Source organism: Poromitra crassiceps (genome assembly GCF_964638095.1).
Source record: "Poromitra crassiceps genome assembly, chromosome: 2".
Lineage (NCBI taxonomy): Eukaryota > Metazoa > Chordata > Actinopteri > Beryciformes > Melamphaidae > Poromitra > Poromitra crassiceps.
In genome coordinates this window covers 89062704-89084858 of record NC_139624.1, presented here as the reverse complement: position 1 = coordinate 89084858, position 22155 = coordinate 89062704, and the positions used below count along the sequence as shown (strand labels likewise).

Below are 22155 nucleotides of genomic sequence, written 5' to 3'. Positions count from 1 at the left end.
AGTCAGTGGTACAATCTGCTCATCTCACTTAACCTCATTTCTCTCTTGCCTGTTCTCTCTCCCTCTCTCTCTCCCTCTCTCTCTCGACCGCTCTCACCAGATTAGAGGACTCTCTCTCGCTCTCTCTCTCTCGACCGCTCTCACCAGATTAGAGGACTCTCTCATTCTCTCACTCTTTCATCCTACTAGTGGAATACCCATGCAGTGTATGGACTATAAATGTTGTGTTCTCTGCACGCCAACCTGACTGTATGCTGGCCTTTGCATATAGCGGGGACACACATTTCCGCATCTTGTTTGTTTCCGAGATCCATAAATGTCATAAAATTTGTCGAGAATAGCTCCCCAACAGATACAAAAACATCATCATATGTCTGATGTACATACAAAGAACTGCCATGATCGGCTTTGTGAAATGCATGTAAAAAAAAATCGCAATTTGCCTCTCCGTGGAGCTGCAGGTTGCTGCACCGACAGCTAGTCCCGTCCGTTGCACTGTTTATTGGTACTGATTGGCTAATCGTTAGCCCCCCTCGGCACTCATTAGACAAAAAAATAATTAAACTGAGGAATTCGCTGTTTGATGTCATGATGCCTGACCAGAAGGAACCAACTCACTGTTTGATGTGATGATGCCTGACCAGAAGGAACCAACTCACTGTTTGATGTGATGATGCCTGACCAGAAGGAACCAACTCACTGTTTGATGTGATGATGCCTGACCAGAAGGAACCAACTCGATGTTTGATGTCATGATGCCTGACCAGAAGGAGCCAACTCACTGTTTGATGTGATGATGCCTGACCAGAAGGAACCAACTCACTGTTTGATGTCATGATGCCTGACCAGAAGGAACCAACTCACTGTTTGATGTCATGATGCCTGACCAGAAGGAGCCAACTCACTGTTTGATGTGATGATGCCTGACCAGAAGGAACCAACTCACTGTTTGATGTCATGATGCCTGACCAGAAGGAACCAACTCACTGTTTGATGTCATGATGCCTGACCAGAAGGAACCAACTCACTGTTTGATGTGATGATGCCTGACCAGAAGGAACCAACTCGATGTTTGATGTCATGATGCCTGACCAGAAGGAGCCAACTCACTGTTTGATGTGATGATGCCTGACCAGAAGGAACCAACTCACTGTTTGATGTGATGATGCCTGACCAGAAGGAACCAACTCACTGTTTGATGTGATGATGCCTGACCAGAAGGAACCAACTCACTGTTTGATGTCATGATGCCTGACCAGAAGGAGCCAACTCACTGTTTGATGTCATGATGCCTGACCAGAAGGAGCCAACTCACTGTTTGATGTGATGATGCCTGACCAGAAGGAACCAACTCACTGTTTGATGTGATGATGCCTGACCAGAAGGAACCAACTCACTGTTTGATGTCATGATGCCTGACCAGAAGGAGCCAACTCACTGTTTGATGTGATGATGCCTGACCAGAAGGAACCAACTCACTGTTTGATGTCATGATGCCTGACCAGAAGGAGCCAACTCACTGTTTGATGTGATGATGCCTGACCAGAAGGAACCAACTCACTGTTTGATGTCATGATGCCTGACCAGAAGGAACCAACTCACTGTTTGATGTGATGATGCCTGACCAGAAGGAACCAACTCACTGTTTGATGTCATGATGCCTGACCAGAAGGAACCAACTCACTGTTTGATGTGATGATGCCTGACCAGAAGGAACCAACTCACTGTTTGATGTCATGATGCCTGACCAGAAGGAGCCAACTCGGTGGAGTGGGCGAATTGGCAGCATTCACACACAAAGAGTGAACCCTGCAGGCACAGCAGCGCTCTCCAGAACACTGAACACCACACAAGGCAGCATGGGTCCCACCAAGCACTCACCAGCACACAAAAGGAAAACACATGCATGCATATAGATGGTTTTAACTTGACAACATAAACATTCTAAATTGCCCATAGCTTACTTCCTGTTGCAGTGTTTGCTAATACAATGAGTCCGGAAGTATTTTCCGGGTTCTTCAGTGAAAAAGTCTATGGGGTTTTAGAATGGGGATTTCACTTAAATGCATAAAATAAGGTCTGTGGTTAACAAAAGTGTTTGGAAACGCGAATCTGGGTTCTGCATGATAATCTTCACAAACGTGAACAACTTGTATGACTTTTGGAATGTAAATGCATTTTTTTAAACGTGATTTTGATAAAACACTTCAACAGGCGTGATATGCCAAACAATTAATTAATATACGTGAACGTTAATACCGGGCACTTGTCACCCGAATAGCCTAATGCGCAGTAGGCTATCTTCTCCTTGTTAAATTTTCAAACTGGCAGATGGAAGAAAATACATGATTAAACTTTTAGGCTATTTGTTTACTCAGCAATTTGTCTCTCTTCCAAATAATCCAGCCACGTAACTACATCCGTTCATTAAATTATTAAATAGCACGGGGACATTTAATGGTCTGTATGTGCTCGCTTAGCACGTCATCAACGCCCCCACCCGCCTGCCCCCTCCACGGCGCTGGAGCATAAGCTGCGACCTGCTAAACTAGAGCCACAGTACCAGCGATGCGGAGGTTGCACTAGGGCCTGGGTGATATATGCTCCAAGGTTGCAGGAGTGCGCTCAAAACTGAGACTTGGTTCTAAACATGCAGCCCATTTGACTAAGGTGTGGTTAAGAGCAGGAGTTCACTGCATGTTTAGAAACAGCTTTTGCCTCGCAGTACCTGATCTCTCCACCACTCTCTCTTTGCCTTGCAGTACCTGATCAAAGTCAATGAGATCAAGACCAAGAAAGGAGTGGACCTCCTCCAGAACCTGATTAAGTATTACCACGCACAATGCAAGTAAGTACCACCTTAATCTACACTGTAAGCATCTCCTCGAACCAGAAAATGTGAAACAACTGTACGTTCCTTGTGAAAAGTCTCTTTCTTTCTTTCTTTCTTTCTTTCTTTCTTTCTTTCTTTCTTTCTTTCTTTCTTTCTTTCTTTCTTTCATTCTTTCTTTCTACTTCGGTTGCTCTCTCAATTCTCTTTCATATGATTCACCCATCTTAAGGACGCAGAGTCACATTTAGCTCTCATAAATATGCACAGGTCAGCCCACAGATGTGGTCTGACAGCTGTGGGGTTTTGTGGGTAAATAGATGGCGTCCTGTTTGGCAGAACCACAACTCACAGCGGCACGTGACAGAATGACAAATCTCTCTGAGCGTTGCTAGGTCCTGTCATAATACAGAGTCAAAACAATGCTAGGTCCTGTCATAATACAGAGTCAAAACAATGGACTTCCCTGGTGATCTGTCCAACCTGAGCATTGATAGAGAAGCTCTGCCATGATGATGGATTGGAAGCAGAGAAGTGGGAAGAGCTGTGTGTGACTGGCTGAAGTGGGAGGAGCTGTGTGTGATTGATTGGCTGAAGTGGGAGAAGCTGTGTGTGACTGGCTGAAGTGGGAGGAGCTGTGTGTGATTGATTGGCTGAAGTGGGAGGAGCTGTGTGTGACTGGCTGAAGTGGGAGGAGCTGTGTGTGACTGGCTGAAGTGGGAGGAGCTGTGTGTGACTGGCTGAAGTGGGAGGAGCTGTGTGTGACTGGCTGAAGTGGGAGGAGCTGTGTGTGACTGGCTGAAGTGGGAGGAGCTGTGTGTGACTGGCTGAAGTGGGAGGAGCTGTGTGTGACTGGCTGAAGTGGGACGAGCTGTGTGTGACTGGCTGAAGTGGGACGAGCTGTGTGTGACTGGCTGAAGTGGGAGGAGCTGTGTGTGACTGGCTGAAGTGGGAGGAGCTGTGTGTGACTGGCTGAAGTGGGAGGAGCTGTGTGTGATTGATTGGCTGAAGTGGGAGGAGCTGTGTGTGACTGGCTGAAGTGGGACGAGCTGTGTGTGACTGGCTGTGCGTAAGATAGAAAGAAGCAAAGAACTCATCGTTTTTACAGTCAATAACAAGTTGGGGTTACATATGAGAATCAGAACTGCCCAGTACAACAACAAAAAAGCTTAGATTTTAGAAATAAAATCTCCCAAAATCTAATTAAAATTCATTTTGTAGCACAATAAGTGCAAAAACTTTAAGGGATATATTATTTTTACAGCCATGTTTTAATCCATTAAGACCTATAGTAATGCAACATTTGCGTGTATATCCCTTTAAGACCTGGAGCAACATATGCGTTACATAAAAGTGTGTCTGTGTGTGTGTGTGTGTGTGTGTGTATGTGTGTGTGTGTGTGTGTGTGTCTGTGTGTGTGTGTGTGTGTGTGTGTGTGTGTGCGCGCGCGCGCGCGTGCGTGTTTATGTGTGTTTATTGATGGGGGGGTTATTGAACATTAGGGCAAAGGCAATAATTTACAAGGCCAAAGGTTTAAGCTCTCAAATGGTTTTTATTTCATGTTTCTAGCTGCTATAGAGAGAGGCTTTAGTGAATGTTGACACTCCTGTCAAGTTTGACAGAAAACCCCAATGCCTTTGGTTTTAGAATGCTTTTTTAGAGGACGCCTTAGGTCTTCTAAATGGGTTACTACTGTAACTACACACTAACACGCTTGCTGTAAGGCCAACAGTAGCTCATTCAGAGAGTGGGATGGAGTGGAAAGAAAGGGAAAGAAAATGAGGAGAGGAAGGATGTGGCTGAAAGAGGCAAGGAGTGATGCAGAGAGAGAGAGAGAGAGAGAGAGAGAGATCATCCCCAGAAAGAGAGAGTCCGGGGGGAGGAGCCAGTGAGAGGTCATTAGCAGTGATTTGCGGTTGCAGCCCTTCATCGAGGTGTGCACCACTGACAGATGCATCATGGATTTCAGGATGTGCTAAACGTGGACTCACTCGGCCAGCTGCGAGATCTGTGCCAAGAGCTGAAGGCGCCAGGCGAGTCAGGATATACATTAAACATAAACTGCACCAGTGGATCTCTCCCTCTCCTCCCTTCTCTGTATGACCTTCATAAAGCCCATGGCAGCGCTCTATAACACCTGGCATTTGCAAAAGCAGTAATCACCACCAAATGACCTGCCTCTGTCCCTCCCTTTCTCATTCACACCAGAGAAAGTTCACGTCAATGAAGTTCACATGTGCCTCTGTTCTCTCCCAGTTTCTTCCAAGATGGCTTGAAGACAGCGGATAAGCTGAAGCAGTACATTGAGAAGCTGGCAGCTGATCTCTACAATGTAAATACTCACACGAGTCCTTTTCATCTCTTCTATTCTGTTTGTTCTCCTGTCACTTCCATGTTTCCGTAATTAGAGCTGATTGTTTGAAAGCTCGACTATTGCATGTTTTCCTCAGCCTGCGTTTTGCTCTCCTCAGATCAAACAGACTCAGGATGAGGAGAAGAAGCAGCTGACCGCCCTTCGAGATCTGATCAAGTCGTCCCTCCAGCTGGACCAGAAGGAGGTAGGCAGGGCAAACCAGGCCGCAAAAGCTGTAGTGGGTGAAATCCAACTGTGCCAGCCCAAACCGAGTTATACTGGGCAGAACACAGCCACAGCAGAGCAGACCCGACTCAAAACTGCACCACCCTCCGTGCAGATATTATTCTAACAGGCCGATGATTTGACAAAATGAATCAAGCGAGCGCACGTTTTACCTTCCACCTCCTCTCACTCTGGCCTCTATCAGGTCTGGAGCTAGCCTTGTGTAGCACAGAGTGAGTGCCCAGTGCTGTATCATGCTGGTACGCCTGGTAGCCAGCATGGGGTAGGCTTTGCTGGTGACCAGTGTTGTGCCTCACTGGCTGCTCAGTGGAGAGCCATTGACTGCCTGACTTAACACTGCCTACCCTGACCTTACCACAAGGCAGGCTGCTGTGGCTGGACCACAGAACTTGACTGGATAGAACGGAATTTTAAGGCAATTCTGGGCATTAAGGCCGTAAAATCTGTCACACTTGCTTGAGAACTGAGCAGATGTGTATGTTAGCAAACTGAAGCTAATGTTAGCGCCGAGGTTAACATAATATTATCAAAGACTGTGATTCTCTCTCTAGCTCTTCTAAGTTAGCATTAGCAAATTCATGGCAGCAATGCAATGGAGAAGCTACTTTGGTTCTTGCTGTGAATTGAAAAAGTGAATTGCCGTAAGTCGGTTTATACGGAAGCTAGTTCAACGATACGATATTATAAAAATGGCTGCACCTCCTACCTTCCTGGAACGTTGATTTGAATAGGAATGACCGTTCTATCCGTTCGAGTTCTGTGGGCTGTATGTTGGTTTCACCGGGCTCGGCCCTCCTCACTCACACGTGTTTTGCACGAACGTCTCTATAGTCTGAACGGCATCCAGTGCTTTCACATGTCATTAACACCTTTTCTACCTCCTCTTGTTAATCACACCCACGGCAAGCAGTCCTTTTAGAAAACAAACACCTGAGATGCTGATATCAGTCGGCACACACACACACAGACAGGCACACAGGGAGACACTCTCTCACAGTTCACACCCACCACCTGCACTTGACACCTCTCCCCTCTATCTCCCCTCTCTGCTTTCTGCTTGTCTGGACTCAAGTCTAGAAGAGTAAGTGCCAGTGCATGTTAGCATCTGTCCTGCTTGATAACAGATTGGTTTGGATGTTGCAGAGCATGTTAGCATGTTAGCATCTGTCCTGCTTGATAACATATTGGTTTGGATGTTGCAGAGCATGTTAGCATGTTAGCATCTGTCCTGCTTGATAACAGATTGGTTTGGATGTTGCAGAGCATGTTAGCATGTTAGCATCTGTCCTGCTTGATAACAGATTGGTTTGGATGTTGCAGAGCATGTTAGCATGTTAGCATCTGTCCTGCTTGATAACAGATTGGTTTGGATGTTGCAGAGCATGTTAGCATGTTAGCATCTGTCCTGCTTGATAACAGATTGGTTTGGATGTTGCAGAGCATGCTGCTGTAGGTCCCATATCCCTCTGGTAGCACAATCAATCCTGCCCCGTACCCTACTTTCAGAGCATCCGTTTAGTGTGTGTGTGTGTGTGTGTGTGTGTGTGTGTGTGTGTGTGTGTGTGTGAAAGAGTGAGTGTGTGTGTGTGTGTGTGTGTGTGTGTGTGTGTGTGTGTGTGTGTGTGTGTGTGTGTGTGTGTGTGTGTGTGTGTACATACTGCTCAGGGCTGTAGTGGTAAAAAAAGAAGAAGTGGTTAAACTATAAATGTCTGCGGCTGTGCGGCAGCTCTCTCACAACGTTATAAAAAAGGTGGATAAACTATAAACTTCAGTCGCCAACGAGACTAGATACAGTATATGAGACTAGAACAACTGAAACCGAATCATATCCCTATACATCTCATTTGATTATTATTAGCATCATCATAATCATCGTCTCTAACAGACAAGAACCACGTTCTCCAAGTTGCCCATAGAACCCGGAGGCAACCACCCAACGCTGCAGGCGCCTCCATGTTATGCGTTAAAATTGTATAATGCACACCTAGTCGTTGATTATCCCTTACATAACTCATCATCAAAAGGTGAGTAATTGAGTGTTGTATTTAAAAAGGTACATAAATGGTGTTTACGTGCATTTACCCCCCACTACAGCCCGGGTACTGTGTTTATGTCTGTGTGTGCATCTTTGCATGCCTCAAATCTGTGCAGTATACAGTAGGAGTTTAACAGTAGGAGTTTAACCGTAGGAGTTTAACCATAGGAGTTTAACTGTAGGAGTTTAACTGTAGGAGTTTAACATTGGCATTTTGTGTCTGTGTCTACAGGACTCGCAAAGCAAGCAGGGTGGCTACAGCATGCACCAGCTGCAAGGAAACAAGGAGTTTGGCAGCGAGAAGAAAGGCTATCTGATGAAGAAGAGCGACGGGTGAGTTTCAGATGCGCTCGCTATTTAATATATTTTAATATTGAGTGTCGCTCGTTATTTAATATATTTTAATATTGAGTGTCGCTCGTTATTTAATATATTTTAATATTGAGTGTCGCTCGTTATTTAAAGCCCCAATCAGTAAGATCTTTGACATTTTTTACTGTAATATAACAGCTTTTTAGTCACAGGACATGGTAGATTGACTTGTAACAGGGAGACCCTCGTCTTTATTTATCCCACACCGCCCTCCATTGGCCAGCACTGGGACTAAGCAGTTTGTCTGCCACGTCCCGTAGCAAGAAAAAAGAAAAAAGAAAAGCATGCGCTGTACATGTTCATGAAAACAAGGAAGTAACTCGATTCGGATTTGCTACGAAAATGATGTTTCACGGAACTATGGATTATTATTTCATCACGTGGTGAGTACCCGATGTCACAACATGTACATAGAGCTTTCTGGCGCTGTGTTTTGTTGACTTTGAACGGCGATATCGTTATCGATACTATTGGACCCAGAGGGCGCAGTTTCTACAACAGTAAAACTTGGAAAACTTACTGAATGGGGCTTTAACACATTGAGTGCCAGCGACGCCATATGGCGTCATTAGAAATTTACCGTAGAGTGCCAGCGACGCCAAATGGCGTCAATAACTCGAAATTGTTTTTTTGACGGGGGGGTGTCGATCTCAGCTTCTTACATCGCCTCTTACAATATGAGAGCTATTGAATGTGTCTAACCTATTTTACAGAACCCTTAGGTGGCGACAGCGCACTCCAGATGAGAGAAAGTATAGTTAAACACACAGAAGAAGTCGTTGTGGAAAAGGAAATCGCATCGCATCCGTCCGTATGCAGCTGCTTCATTGAAGCATAACGTAGCTGTGCCCCTGCAGCAGCCAATCTGCTGTCACAATTGAGCACCTCGTGTCCGCTGCAACAGCCCATTCGCATGATCAGCCGTGGAGTTCTCAACTGGAAGCTGGTGACATACACGCGGCTGTAAAAAAGCTGGATCTAGCGGACTTTTCACTGCTGAGCACACGCAGAGCAAACGCACTCACAGCAGAGCCGAGCAGAGCAGAGAGCTACTCCTCCCACAACGGGGGGGGGGGGGGGGGGGGAGGAGGAGGGGGGGAGGTGGGGCACGCAGGACACTACAGCATACAACAGACCCAGGCAGCTGCAGCATTACATCAGAAAATATTAGCAATGAGTCAATGATGTGCTTGAAATGCTTCCTTTCACAAAAGGGTCATTATCTCAGCTCGTAGAAAAAAAGGGCTGTTTTTGCTCAAATCAAGCTATCTTCTCCGGCTCATAACTAAAGAACGGAAAATGGGATCAATAAACTTTTTTTTGCAGGTGATAGAAGAGAGTCTCATCGTTATTTGTGCGTGTTCAGTGTTTACATAGTAATTATTAAAGAAATTATATGACTGTTTTAAAATGCATTGCGGCCTATGTGGCACAGTACAGCACCTTTTGCCCAAGGGCCGTGGCACTCAAAGTGTTAATATATTTTAATATTGAGTGTCGCTCGTTATTTAATATATTTTAATATTGAGTGTCGCTCGTTATTTAAAGGCCCATTCCGTCGGTTCTGGTGAGAAATAAATGTGCACAAAGTGTTTTTTATTGGCAATGAGTGAATGCACCTTGACGTAACTTAAAAATCGCGACCAGGGGCGTTTCTCTCCGACCAGCCGTTCAGAAGATACATGGAAATACCGCATCTTCGAAGGGGTGAACATTTCCCGCCACAGCTAGAGGATGTGACGTCTGCGCGTTCACGAGCCTGCCTCTTGTCCTCATGGCTCCGGCGTAAATACCAACGAAGAAGACGGCTAACAGGAAATGGCTATGTTCGTCGCTAGCTGCTAGCAAAATGAAACAACACAGACTCGAGAAAAAGTCCACACTAAATAAATAAATAAATATTTATCTAATGAAGCCCGTCTGGCCAGACAGCAGCAATGTGACCGACATCGGGGGGAAACTAGAGTCAGGACTGTGTTTTCGGTTCATGAAGGGAACTTGCTGCTTGTAGCTACTGTAATGTGGTTTTGACCAGATAACGTTAGCTGCTTGCTAATGGATTTTCAACATTCAATATTTTTATTGTCACTCCGTAGTACAAGACAGTATCTGACCACCTGGTCAGAAACTCTGCTAACATTACCGTCTTGTGTGAAGTAATGCAACCCTAACGTTACTACCGTTATGCTTATGGTCATGGAACATTATTGTTTGACTGCAGTTAGCTGCGGTGGTGAGTCTGCCTATGATAACGTTAGCTTGATGCTAATCGCGGTTAACTAATATTAATTTACATTTATAGAAATTACCACCGAGCTCCAATAATAACGTTACCGTCTTGTGTGGATAATGAATGTAACAGTCGTAAATATGCCTAACGTTACTGTTATGCTTATGAAACATTGTTTGATTGTTCAGTTTGGTCAACTCCAGGCATTACACGGTACCGTACATACAGGGGAAGCAGGGTAGTTCCTGGCTCACGGTAACGTGAATATCCTATCCATTTCCCCGCAGCCAATGTAAGCCAAAACACGGCCAAACATGCCACAATAACGTCCGATAATTTATCCAGAATCCTTCCTGGGCATCTCGAGGCTGATCTGACCGATAAATTGTCCAGGTTGCCGTTTTCAAGTGACTTTTATGAGTTAACGTTACAAAGCAACCAACACCTCTGCTGTTGCCAGGCAGCTGCTTGTGCCCGTGCGAGTATGGTGCCCGCGCGTCAGCTCATTCACACGCTGCCTGCAGTTACTCTAACGGCCACCGGCGTCAGTAACAGTGACAATTGACAGAATGGGTCTTTAATATATTTTAATATTGAGTGCCATATTAAAATAATAATCCATTTGGGGGGGTACGGTGGTGCAGTGGTAAGCGCTGTCGCCTCACAGCTCGAAGGTCCTGGGTTCGACTCCCACCTGGGACGCTGTGAACGCTGAAGGAATGCGTGCCCGTCCGCATGTCCTCGAGTGCCCACTGCCTGGGTGGGGTCGTCAAAAGGGCCTTTCTGTGTGGAGTTTGCATGTTCTCCCCGTGCCTCCCGGGGGTTTCCTTCATATAGGAACCCCCTTCACAAAAACATGCAATATCCTGGTTGCTAATGTGGTGCCTCCTCTGGTCGTTAAGGGCGCCTGGTCAGAGGGAGGGGAACTGGTTGGAATAGCGTGAACCTCCCACGTGCTATGTACTACCGGTGAAGCTTCCTCTGTCAGGTGAAAAGAAGCGGCTGGCTAACTGCCCATGTCTCGGAGGAAGCATGGAGCCAGTTTCGACTCTCCCCAGATCGGCAGAGGGTGGAGTAGCAACCAGGATAAATAAATTGGATTAGCACTAATGGGGGATAAAAATGGGTTGAAAAATCGGGAAAAAATATATTCTAAAAAAAAAAAAAATAATAATAATAATAATAATAATCGCCCAAAGAGGAGAAAGACATGACAACAGATTCCCTCCCCCCCCAGGCTGAGGAAGGTGTGGCAGAGGAGGCAGTGCTCGGTGAAGGGTGGCATGCTCACCATCTCTCATGCCACGGTGAGTACACACACGCACGCACACACACACACACACACACACACACACACACACACACACACACACACACGCACACACACACACACACACGCACGCACACAATGGCTGGGCAGTACAGACCAAAAATCATATCTCTGTATTTTTAAGCTGAATGGCGATACACGATATATATCTCGGTACTTTCTACAAAGTGGGCTAAATGTTCAGTTGTAAGTCAAAGCCACATGTAAGATGTCACAGCACTTTTATGAAAACAAGAATGTGATCAAAATAAAATGCAAAGACACTGTTTCCTTCCCTGACTATTGGTGCTTTCACAAAATATTTACACAACGAAATTTTGGGTAAATGATCATCAGTAATGTAGATTTAATGACAGTCTGGTAAGTTCAGACAATGACATCACTTTACTGTAATGCTGCCTTTAAAACCAGGAAAAGACGACACGTACTGTATGCCATATGATATCATGGTATAACCATATCCAAAATTTACAGTAAGACAATCTAGTTTCATATCACGATATCGATATAATATTGATATATTTGTTCAACCCTAACACACACACAAAGGAACCCCGTGACCCCTGCACATCATGCAGGGGAGGTTGTGTCGGCCATTCTCAATCTGGAGGCTGGCAGAATGGAATTGACATAGATGGGTTGTCATGGCAACCTCCCCCCTCACACCCCCTCCTCTCCCTGCTGCACTCGGGTGACTCATCGCTGAGCGTGAGTGTACTGTATATTGCTGCTGGCACGTCCATGGCTTTGTAGGCTCAAGTCTCCACTCTCATGCAGCACCACACACCCTTCAGTGATACATTCTGTCTTTTCTCTTCTGTCTTCCTGTTAAATGTGAAAATGAAATCATTCTATAATACTGTACTACAAGTCCTTCATTGAAGATATAGGGCCCTATCTTCGCAAAAGCAGTAATTTAGCGTTTGTGCTTGTTTAACGCCACGCGCAATGCAAATTGGGGGCGTGCACAAGCACGTGCCTGTTATAATTGTACTGGACATAGGCGTGCCACATGCCAAACCAGGCGTTTCGGTGCAAAAATGTGGGGATAGATGGCATTATCCTATCAGCAGCAGCGCGCAATTACTTTGCGCTAAGAGTTTTTAAAAGCACCTCTTATGCGCTAAATACCCCACTGCGCTTGAGCGCACCATAATCTCAGTGCTGCGCAGCGCAGTGCAGAGTAAAATTCCTTTTGGATATGTCATTACGCACAGCCTTGCCATGCCAGGACATCAAATTCTGTTGCTAAAATTGGGTATTAGCAGATAATTCAATGAGGCTATAACTCACTGAGAAACTTTTATCATATCGCAAAGAGGGAAATGAATTGAGAAAACTTGTTGGACAATGGACATAGGCTATTCACCTTCACCTATCCCATAACCCGGAGGGTGGTTGGCACCACAGACGATCTGTCAATAAGCTCTCGTCTCTACCATCTCTCTCTGTCCTCGGCACGAGTCCACTATTATGCATGGAGAGAATTATTATTATTAATTAGAATTAAGAAGTTTCCGCATCCCTGCTGAGAATTGCATCCCCACCATACTTTGGGGCTGTTTTAACTTAGAAAACAGGGAGGTCACGTCTACCCAGACAATTATATCACTTTTAAACAGTTAAATTTCTGTATAAATCATTACAATATGTTCCCGTAAGGTGGGGATGCAGATTTAAGTGGTGGGGATTTAAGGATTAGCAAGGTTTTGGAAAATGAAATATGCATTGTTATCAGTGGGCAAACCCACCCTCTTTCCCCTGAAAATGCAGAAGTCTTTGTTTAAGCTGTAATTCCTCGAATGGCCACTTGAGGCAGGAGCCGCTTTCACACACAGATCGCGCAATATTGTCGTTCAGAAGGCCCGCAACGCCGGCAGCCTTGCCACAGAAATTGCTTTCACACAAGACCAAGCAGCCCTGCCATATTTCCGCCTCGGAGTGCGTTTTCAGATATCATCCACCCCTCCCGGATTTAAACAAGGGTGAACGATGGGCGCTGAGTTTCATTATTATAATTAATCAAAGTCCGACAAATTAAAATGATGCTGGTCACCAAGTCCGGTGAAAATATATGTATATATTATATTATAATATAATTATATTATTATTATTATTATTATTATTATTATTATTATTATTATTATTATTATTATATTATATTATATATAAATATTTTCATGTGCAGGTTATAGTGTAGGCTACTGTATGAGGAATGAAAACAACCAAAACATCGCCATGTAGCCTATGCGCAGCAGCTCTCAACAGCTCCTCGTTAAGACATCAAAGAGAAAAGATGACAGTCGACAGCTCACCCAAATATGCCAACAGCGCAGAAACTGCTAATCATTTAAAGTGTTCTCCAAGACAAGGTAGGCTACCGAAAAATCTTCATGTTCCACCTGCATTATTTCGAGAGGACGTACTGCGGATGTATGAATATATTCTGGGGAGTTGAAGATAATTTTGCAGCTGTGCATAAAGCAGGTTGCAGAGGGATTTCTCTGTGCGCACCTATTGCGAGAGAGATTATTATTATAATGAGGAGTCTATTTTAACGCACAACAGGCGAGACCGACTGCAGATATCCTTTGGTTATCGTACTTCTAGGGGTGTCACGATACACTCAGTTCACGATACGATATGCGATATTGGGTTCACGATAACGATACGATACGATATTTTAACAATATTTTTTTGCGATCGATTTGTAAGTTGAGGGGGCATCCTCCACGCTAACTTGAGTAATTTCACCATTTCCATCCTCCGTGTCTGTAACGTCCCTCGTCTGTTCAAACAAAGCAATGAAAAGGAGAGCAAGCATGCAATCAGATGCAGATCAGTGCCACCATGTGCAGCTTCTTTTTCTCGCGATATGAGATTTCATCTCAACGATACATATTGTCACGTTTTGATATCGCGATATATCGTGGGACGATATATTGTGACATCCCTACTTACTTCTGATAGTAGGCTGTTCCGTGTCGCGGCTACGCTTTCAGGTGGAGGCGGAGTGGAGGGTGATTTGGCGCTATGACTACCTCCACTGGCAGAACGAAAGGCGTAACACAATTATCCACTACTCCACTTTCATCACTTTCACATCGGAGATGTGGATTACATATTCCGTAACATTTACCGCTTTCAAGGCCGGTGTGAATGAGGCTAGTAATTAAACAACTTTAGAGCCCTTAACACGATTTTGGTCTATATAGCTAATTTCACCTTTTCATAACAATTGTGGGGGGGTCATATCTTATATAACTCGCCCGTTTGGAGTAAAATAGATGATAGAAAAGGGGGTGATTGACAGATCGCCTGTCCAGTCTGCTATGATATGCAAATTTCACGAGTCGGATCGGATCGGATCCGCTCCAAAATGTAATGGGTTCTTCCTTGGCCCATGCTACACCCTTGCTTCCACTTTCATGAAAAGTGGCCCAGTAGGTTTCCCGTAATCCTGCTAACAGACAGGCAGACAGACAGACTGACAGGCAGGCAGGCAGACAGGCAGGCAGGCAGGCAAACAGACAGACAAACAGACAGACAGACAGGCAGACAGACAGGCAGGCAGGCAGACAGGCAGACAGACAGACAGGCAGGCAGGCAGACAGACAGACAGACAGACAGACAATCAGGCAGACAGACAGACAATCAGGCAGACAGACAGACAGGCAGACAGACAGACAGGCAGACAGACAGACAGTCAGACAGACAGGCAGACAGACAGACAGACAGACAGGCAGACAGACAGTCAGGCAGGCAGACAGACAGGCAGACAGACAGACAGACAGTCAGGCAGACAGACAGGCAGGCAGACAGACAGGCAGGCAGACAGACAGTCAGGCAGACAGACAGACAGACAGACAGTCGGGCAGACAGACAGACAGTCAGGCAGACAGACAGACAGACAGACAGACAGACAAACAGACAGACATTCAGGCAGACAGACAGACAGACAGACAAACAGACAGACAGTCAGGCAGACAGACAGACAGACAAACAGACAGTCAGTCAGGCAGACAGACAGACAGACAGACAGACAGACAGACAGACAGACAGACAGACAGACAAACAGTCAGTCAGGCAGACAGACAGACAGACAAACAGACAGTCAGTCAGGCAGACAGACAGACAGACAGACAGACAGACAGACAGACAGACAGACAGACAGACAAACAGTCAGTCAGGCAGACAGACAGACAGACAAACAGACAGTCAGTCAGGCAGACAGACAGACAGACAGACAGACAGACAGACAAACGGCACCGAAAACATAACCTCCTTGGCGGAGGTAGATTTATCTTCATGACAGCAATTCTATGGTTAGTGTAGATGCTATAGTTTTAAAATGGCTGAACTTTAATTTTGGATTTACTGCGGTTCACAGATCACGAATTTGATTATGTTAACAAACCATCTGGCACTCATGTAAATGTTGAAGTTGAGGCCTGAAGTTTGTTCCATTCACAGTTGAGGAATGACAGCATGAGCTGGTTAACATGGTACAGTAAAGTTGGCACTCGGGAGGCTAATTTATAAACAGACACAGTTGCTCCAGCTGGATGTAAGTTTAAGCTCTAGCAGAGCATAATGAACATGACTGATGTGAATGTGAGCCTGTGCAATTTTAGGTTCCAAATGTGACATTTTCCCGGTGTTAGTGTGTGCCTGTTTTTAAGCATTGCAGAGCCACCCCCAATATAATTTATTGTCAACTAAAAGAGCCTCTCTATGTGATTGTCTGTCTATGATACAGTATGATATGGTTTGTCCTTATTGTTGAGGCATGACAGGACTGGACCTTATTTGACCACTCTTGGTCCACAGACAGAGTATGAATTGTATGATAATAAGTTATAATCATTCTATCTGTCTGGAGTCAGTTTTCCACCTCTCCAAGTTTTTCTTGTCAGCCCTTTTGGCAGCTGAACTCTAGGTGCCTGCAGTTGACATGGGAGGTTGCCAGGCTGCCAGCCAAACCCCATGGCTCATCACAGCCCGTTAGCATTTCATTAGCACGTGCCTAGCCCCTCCGCTGCCCAGGCACTGGCAGGAGACGTGCTCAGCCTACGTGTGCCAGCTGGGCCCATTCATTGTAACAGTAGATAGTCCAGCCAGTGCAGTTACGTGTCTTACAGGCAGGGTCCAAAATTAACTTTGGCACCCTGCCTCAGGTTACCTGCCAATGGCAGGTAACCTGAGAAAATTTACCGGCCAAAAATATGTTTTACCGGCAGCCATAAAACTGCATCAACTGCAGCAAACACTACAGGTCATACTCTGGGTTTGAGCATCGTATTTCAGCCAGGATCTCAGGGCTCCTGGGTCATCCAGACAGCAGACGCCACCTCTCTGAAAAACTACTATTTTAGATTTAGAATGTAAATTGTCTATCAAATAATATAATTAAGCAATATAGCATGAGAGCCAGTGTGTTGTGGCAAATATATCCCGCTGCTCAGCTGTTATCCCACGAGGCCGCAGGCCGAGTGGGATAACAGCTGAGCAGCGGGATATATGCCACAACACACGCTGCTTATAAGTCCGACTCCGACTGGCATGTCATTCTGATAGAGTCAGTTGAAACACTACTGTAAGGCGGGACCGCAAGAACGTGCGGGTGATTTGATTGGATCGTTCTGGAGACTGAAGTTGACATTGGCCAATCCTGGCGCTTGCTGAGAAGCTGAGAGCTTTCTGGAAAGCCCGACAGGCAGCTCGAGCGCAGTGCTGCATTCTCAGCGCTTGCTGAGAAGCTGAGAGCTTTCTGCAAAGCCCGACACCAACTAACGTTACGGGGTTAAATGCGGGGTTAACAGCCTTTTTTTTGCAAAGAAGACATTAGCCCGCATTTATTCTTGTACAAAACATAATTTTCTGCGAAGTATTAGTAAAGTTATAAGCGAAGATCGATTCACAAGGATCTGACAGCTGTCTCCGCCATTTGTTTTTTTTGAGGTAACCAAAGGCTTTTAGTAAGAGAGTTGCCATGGCAACCAATAACCCATGGCCATGGGTTATTGGAGTGGGTTATTGGATTTATACAATGGCTGTGAACCAATCAGATTGCTTGATTTGAGAGAGCCGTTTTATAATTGTATGTAATCCACATAACATCAACATTTATTGGCCCATGCCATCCATCCAGATTAATGTTGGCCCTTCATAGGAAAGAATTTGGGCACCTCTGTTCTAGACATTGTCTAGAAAGCGTGAAATAGTAGTAAGCTGCTGCCTGTTTGTTTTGATTTAGCGCTGCTTTGATTTGATTGGCTGAATCGCTGACACCACGATAGGTACGGTGGGCACGGCAGCGAGGGTTAGTTTCAGCCAGTCTAAGTACATACAAAAACTATGCTGTCATTCCAAATTATTTACCGTTTTTATCCGCCAAACCCACAATTTACGCAGCATTTGCTGTTTGGCAGGTGTTCATTTTGAACCCTGCTTACAGTAGCCCTTACGTTCAGTTTGTAGTAGTGTTATGGAGTTTTGTCGTTTTGTCATTTTAATTCTGTTGATGTACTGTTTATTTTTTAAATAATTCCCTCATTAGTTTGACTAAAACGTATACAGCTATTTGGGTCACAGCAGTATTTATCACGTTTGTAGGTGTTATAGTTACAGTCTTGGCATCATAATCAACAAAACAAGATCCCTCGTGTTTAATATTGTGAATTGTTGTTGTGATTGGATTTCTTTTCTGATTTTAGTGTCCCCCTCTGGGATCTTGTGTGTGTGCGTGCGTGTGTGTGTGTGTGTGTGTGTGTGTGTGTGTGTGTGTGTGTGTGTGTGTGTGTGTGTGTGTGTGTGTGTGTGTGTGTGTGTGTGTGTGTGTGTGTGCTTTCAGTCCAACAGGCAGCCTGTCAAACTCAACCTGCTGACCTGCCAGGTCAAGCCGAGCTCTGAGGACAGAAAGTCCTTTGATCTCATTTCTCGTAAGTGACAAAGACATACACACACGCACTCACACACACACACACACACACACACACACACACACACACACACACACACGCACGTTAGTGGATTACACTGTCTGGTTCCTCTGTGTACTTGCCAAGGCAAGGCCAGAAATTCGGTGACTCACCTCATGGTCTCTGTATTCCCACAGATAACCGGACATATCATTTCCAAGCTGAGGATGAACAGGAGTTTGTCATGTGAGTATTTTAGAGTCGTGGCACACAGAAACATACATTACCCCATTCTGCCTAACAAAACATGCATGTTACTGGGCTAATGGAGTGCCACAGGGATGACATGTTACTGGGCTAATGGAGTGCCACAGGGATGACATGTTACTGGGCTAATGGAGTGCCACAGGGATGACATGTTACTGAGCTAATGGAGTACCACATGTTACTGGGCTAATGGAGTGCCACAGGGATGACATGTTACTGGGCTAATGGAGTGCCACAGGGATGACATGTTACTGGGCTAATGGAGTGCCACATGTTACTGGGCTAATGGAGTGCCACAGGGATGACATGTTACTGGGCTAATGGAGTGCCACATGTTACTGGGCTAATGGAGTGCCACAGGGATGATATGTTACTGGGCTAATGGAGTGCCACAGGGATGACATGTTACTGGGCTAATGGAGTACCACAGGGATGACATGTTACTGGGCTAATGGAGTGCCACAGGGATGACATGTTACTGGGCTAATGGAGTGCCACAGGGATGACATGTTACTGGGCTAATGGAGTGCCACAGGGATGACATGTTACTGAGCTAATGGAGTACCACAGGGATGATATGTTACTGGGTTAATGGAGTGCCACAGGGATGACATGATACTGAGCTAATGGAGTGCCACAGGGATGACATGTTACTGGGCTAATGGAGTGCCACAGGGATGACATGTTACTGGGCTAATGGAGTGCCACAGGGATGACATGATACTGAGCTAATGGAGTTCCACAGGGATGACATGTTACTGGGCTAATGGAGTGCCACAGGTATGACATGATACTGGGCTAATGGAGTGCCACAGGGATGACATGTTACTGAGCTAATGGAGTGCCACAGGGATGACATGTTACTGGGCTAATGGAGTGCCACAGGTATGACATGATAGTGGGGTAATGGAGTGCCACAGGGATGACATGTTACTGGGCTAATGGAGTGCCACAGGGGTGACATGTTACTGAGCTAATGGAGTGCCACAGGTATGACATGTTACTGGGCTAATGGAGTGCCACAGGTATGACATGATAGTGGGGTAATGGAGTGCCACAGGGATGACATGTTACTGGGCTAATGGAGTGCCACAGGTATGACATGATAGTGGGGTAATGGAGTGCCACAGGGATGACATGTTACTGGGCTAATGGAGTGCCACAGGTATGACATGATAGTGGGGTAATGGAGTGCCACAGGGATGACATGTTACTGGGCTAATGGAGTGCCACAGGGATGACATGTTACTGGGCTAATGGAGTGCCACAGGGATGACATGTTACTGGGCTAATGGAGTGCCACAGGGATGACATGTTACTGGGCTAATGGAGTGCCACAGGGATGACATGTTACTGGGCTAATGGAGTGCTACAGGTATGACATGTTACTGGGCTAATGGAGTGCCACAGGGATGACATGTTACTGGGCTAATGGAGTGCCACAGGGATGACATGTTACTGGGCTAATGGAGTGCCACAGGGATGACATGATACTGGGGTAATGGAGTGCCACAGGGATGACATGTTACTGGGCTAATGGAGTGCCACAGGGATGACATGTTACTGGGCTAATGGAGTGCTACAGGTATGACATGTTACTGGGCTAATGGAGTGCCACAGGTATGACATGATACTGGGGTAATGGAGTGCTACAGGGATGACATGTTACTGGGCTAATGGAGTGCCACAGGGGTGACATTAAAACATGCATGTTACTGGGCTAATGGAGTGCCACCCTGGAAGTTAGCATTACCTTGGGTTCCCTCGTCTCAAAGTCCATGGGTTATTTAGCGGGTTTTTGGTCAGATGCCTGAAATAAGGTCTGTGGTTAACACAAGTTTATGATACTTAGACCTTTGCAAGATAATCTTCACAAAGCGTAAATGCGATTGCCAGAAATTGCAATAGCCAGAAAACACTTCAAAAATCATAAAAGATGATTGAAAATGAACACAAAGGAAAAATGTAGCCTAAAATTGTGTTAACCACAGACCTTATTTCAGGCATCTAACCAAAAACCCCATTCAAAAACCCATGATAATGCATTTCCGGGTTTTCACACTGTATGATGAGGCAATAAGCAGTTTTTATTCTCCATGGGGAGAAGAGATCGTTTTACATAAAACTGTAAGATCACCTTGATGCCCAAATATAGAAGATTGAGCTAGATTATTGCTGAGGGATCACAAACAAAATGATATGCTTTATTAATGGGGGTTGGCGAGTGGCTGCTGTCTGGTGTCATTAACAGACTTCGCCGACACTGAAGACAGGAAGTGTTTTCTGCCATCAAGAGACTGTTGAGCCAGTGGCAGCAGGGACAGCAGTGGGATTTGTGGTCTGCAGTAATTGAGGTCATTGTAACCACATAGCCTTGTTTCCCATGCAGTCACCCATGTGCATGTAGAGAGGCAGGCACATACACACACATACCCAATCATTTACTAGCCAAATGCTGGGGATACAATCCAATAACCGATAAATATATTCTTCTTGGCCGATAACCGATACGATATAACCGATAATTATTATAATAAAAATAGATATATAATTTTTTTTTTTTTAACCTGTATTTTATGCACACCTGGGGTTAAAAAAGGGTTAGGGTAGATGTATGGATGTAGTGAGCATAGCTCTGACCTAACCAAATCTAACTGTGAACGCAAAACAAAGAAAACTTCTGATATAATATGATTGTTTTAATAAAGTGTATCACTCAATTATAGTCAATACAAAAATAAAGGCTTTTATAGAACGGAAAGCCAAGCTGCTTAGTCTGCAGATAAAACACAATGACAAAAGGCATAGTAATTTAGACTCTTATTGTCATACTGATCTGTTCAAATTTTGCATGGGTTCCAGTTCTCAGTGAGTTGTAGCCTGGGCCCAATGAATGGGGCAGGCACTATAAACCATCTGTGTCGTTTCACTTTTTACTGAAAAATGCTGCGACCAGATTAAAGAAAAGACACAATGTGATGTTGACTGACTGATGCTTTTTATGTAGCCTAATGTGCGCGACTGCGCCTTTGTTTTCATTATTGGCTGTTAGATGGCTCTGTCCAGCACTATGGTCCAGCAGCTAACGCTAACTAGCGCGGTTAGCTTAACGTTAGCAAGTGGTTTTTTGGAGTTAAATACACAATCCCTGGATGTTTCATTTTGGGTAAAGGGGTTTCCATTAGTTTCTATAAGTTTACGCCAGCTCTGTGTATTAAGTGCTTTTGCGGGGCTGTTTGATCACAAGCCACAGACTGTAAATGTCACAGTTTGTCTGCCAAGCGGACGAGCCTGCAGGGTAGGCCGCATGACGAGCTAATGCTAACAAAACTCGCTAACAAAAACAACAAACATATCCGCTGCATCATCGCCAGCTTTGGTTTAACGTAATGCCAGCTTAGAGGTTTCCCCTCCTCTCGGAACCTGTGTGGGACATGGATTGCAAATTACAGTAGCTTTCTGATAATTCTGAAACTGAAAAACAGCAACACACTGGCAGCAGCCATGTTTGCGTCGCAGCTGTGATGTCACGAATGTGCGACAACAAAAGCTCCGCTTCAGAGGCAAAAAAT

At 45.2% G+C, this 22155-nt stretch overlaps 1 protein-coding gene across 1 annotated transcript in view; it reads left to right on the top strand.

The window, feature by feature from the left end:
• asap1b (ArfGAP with SH3 domain, ankyrin repeat and PH domain 1b) overlaps nucleotides 1-22155 on the top strand; it is a 144336-nt gene that overhangs the window by 79422 nt on the left and 42759 nt on the right. The window contains exons 7-13 of the mRNA XM_083655321.1: nucleotides 2763-2848; nucleotides 5087-5162; nucleotides 5302-5397; nucleotides 7697-7797; nucleotides 11304-11373; nucleotides 18250-18337; nucleotides 18514-18562. Coding sequence (XP_083511447.1) covers nucleotides 2763-2848; nucleotides 5087-5162; nucleotides 5302-5397; nucleotides 7697-7797; nucleotides 11304-11373; nucleotides 18250-18337; nucleotides 18514-18562 — 566 coding nt within the window. The remainder of the gene's footprint in view (nucleotides 1-2762; nucleotides 2849-5086; nucleotides 5163-5301; nucleotides 5398-7696; nucleotides 7798-11303; nucleotides 11374-18249; nucleotides 18338-18513; nucleotides 18563-22155) is intronic.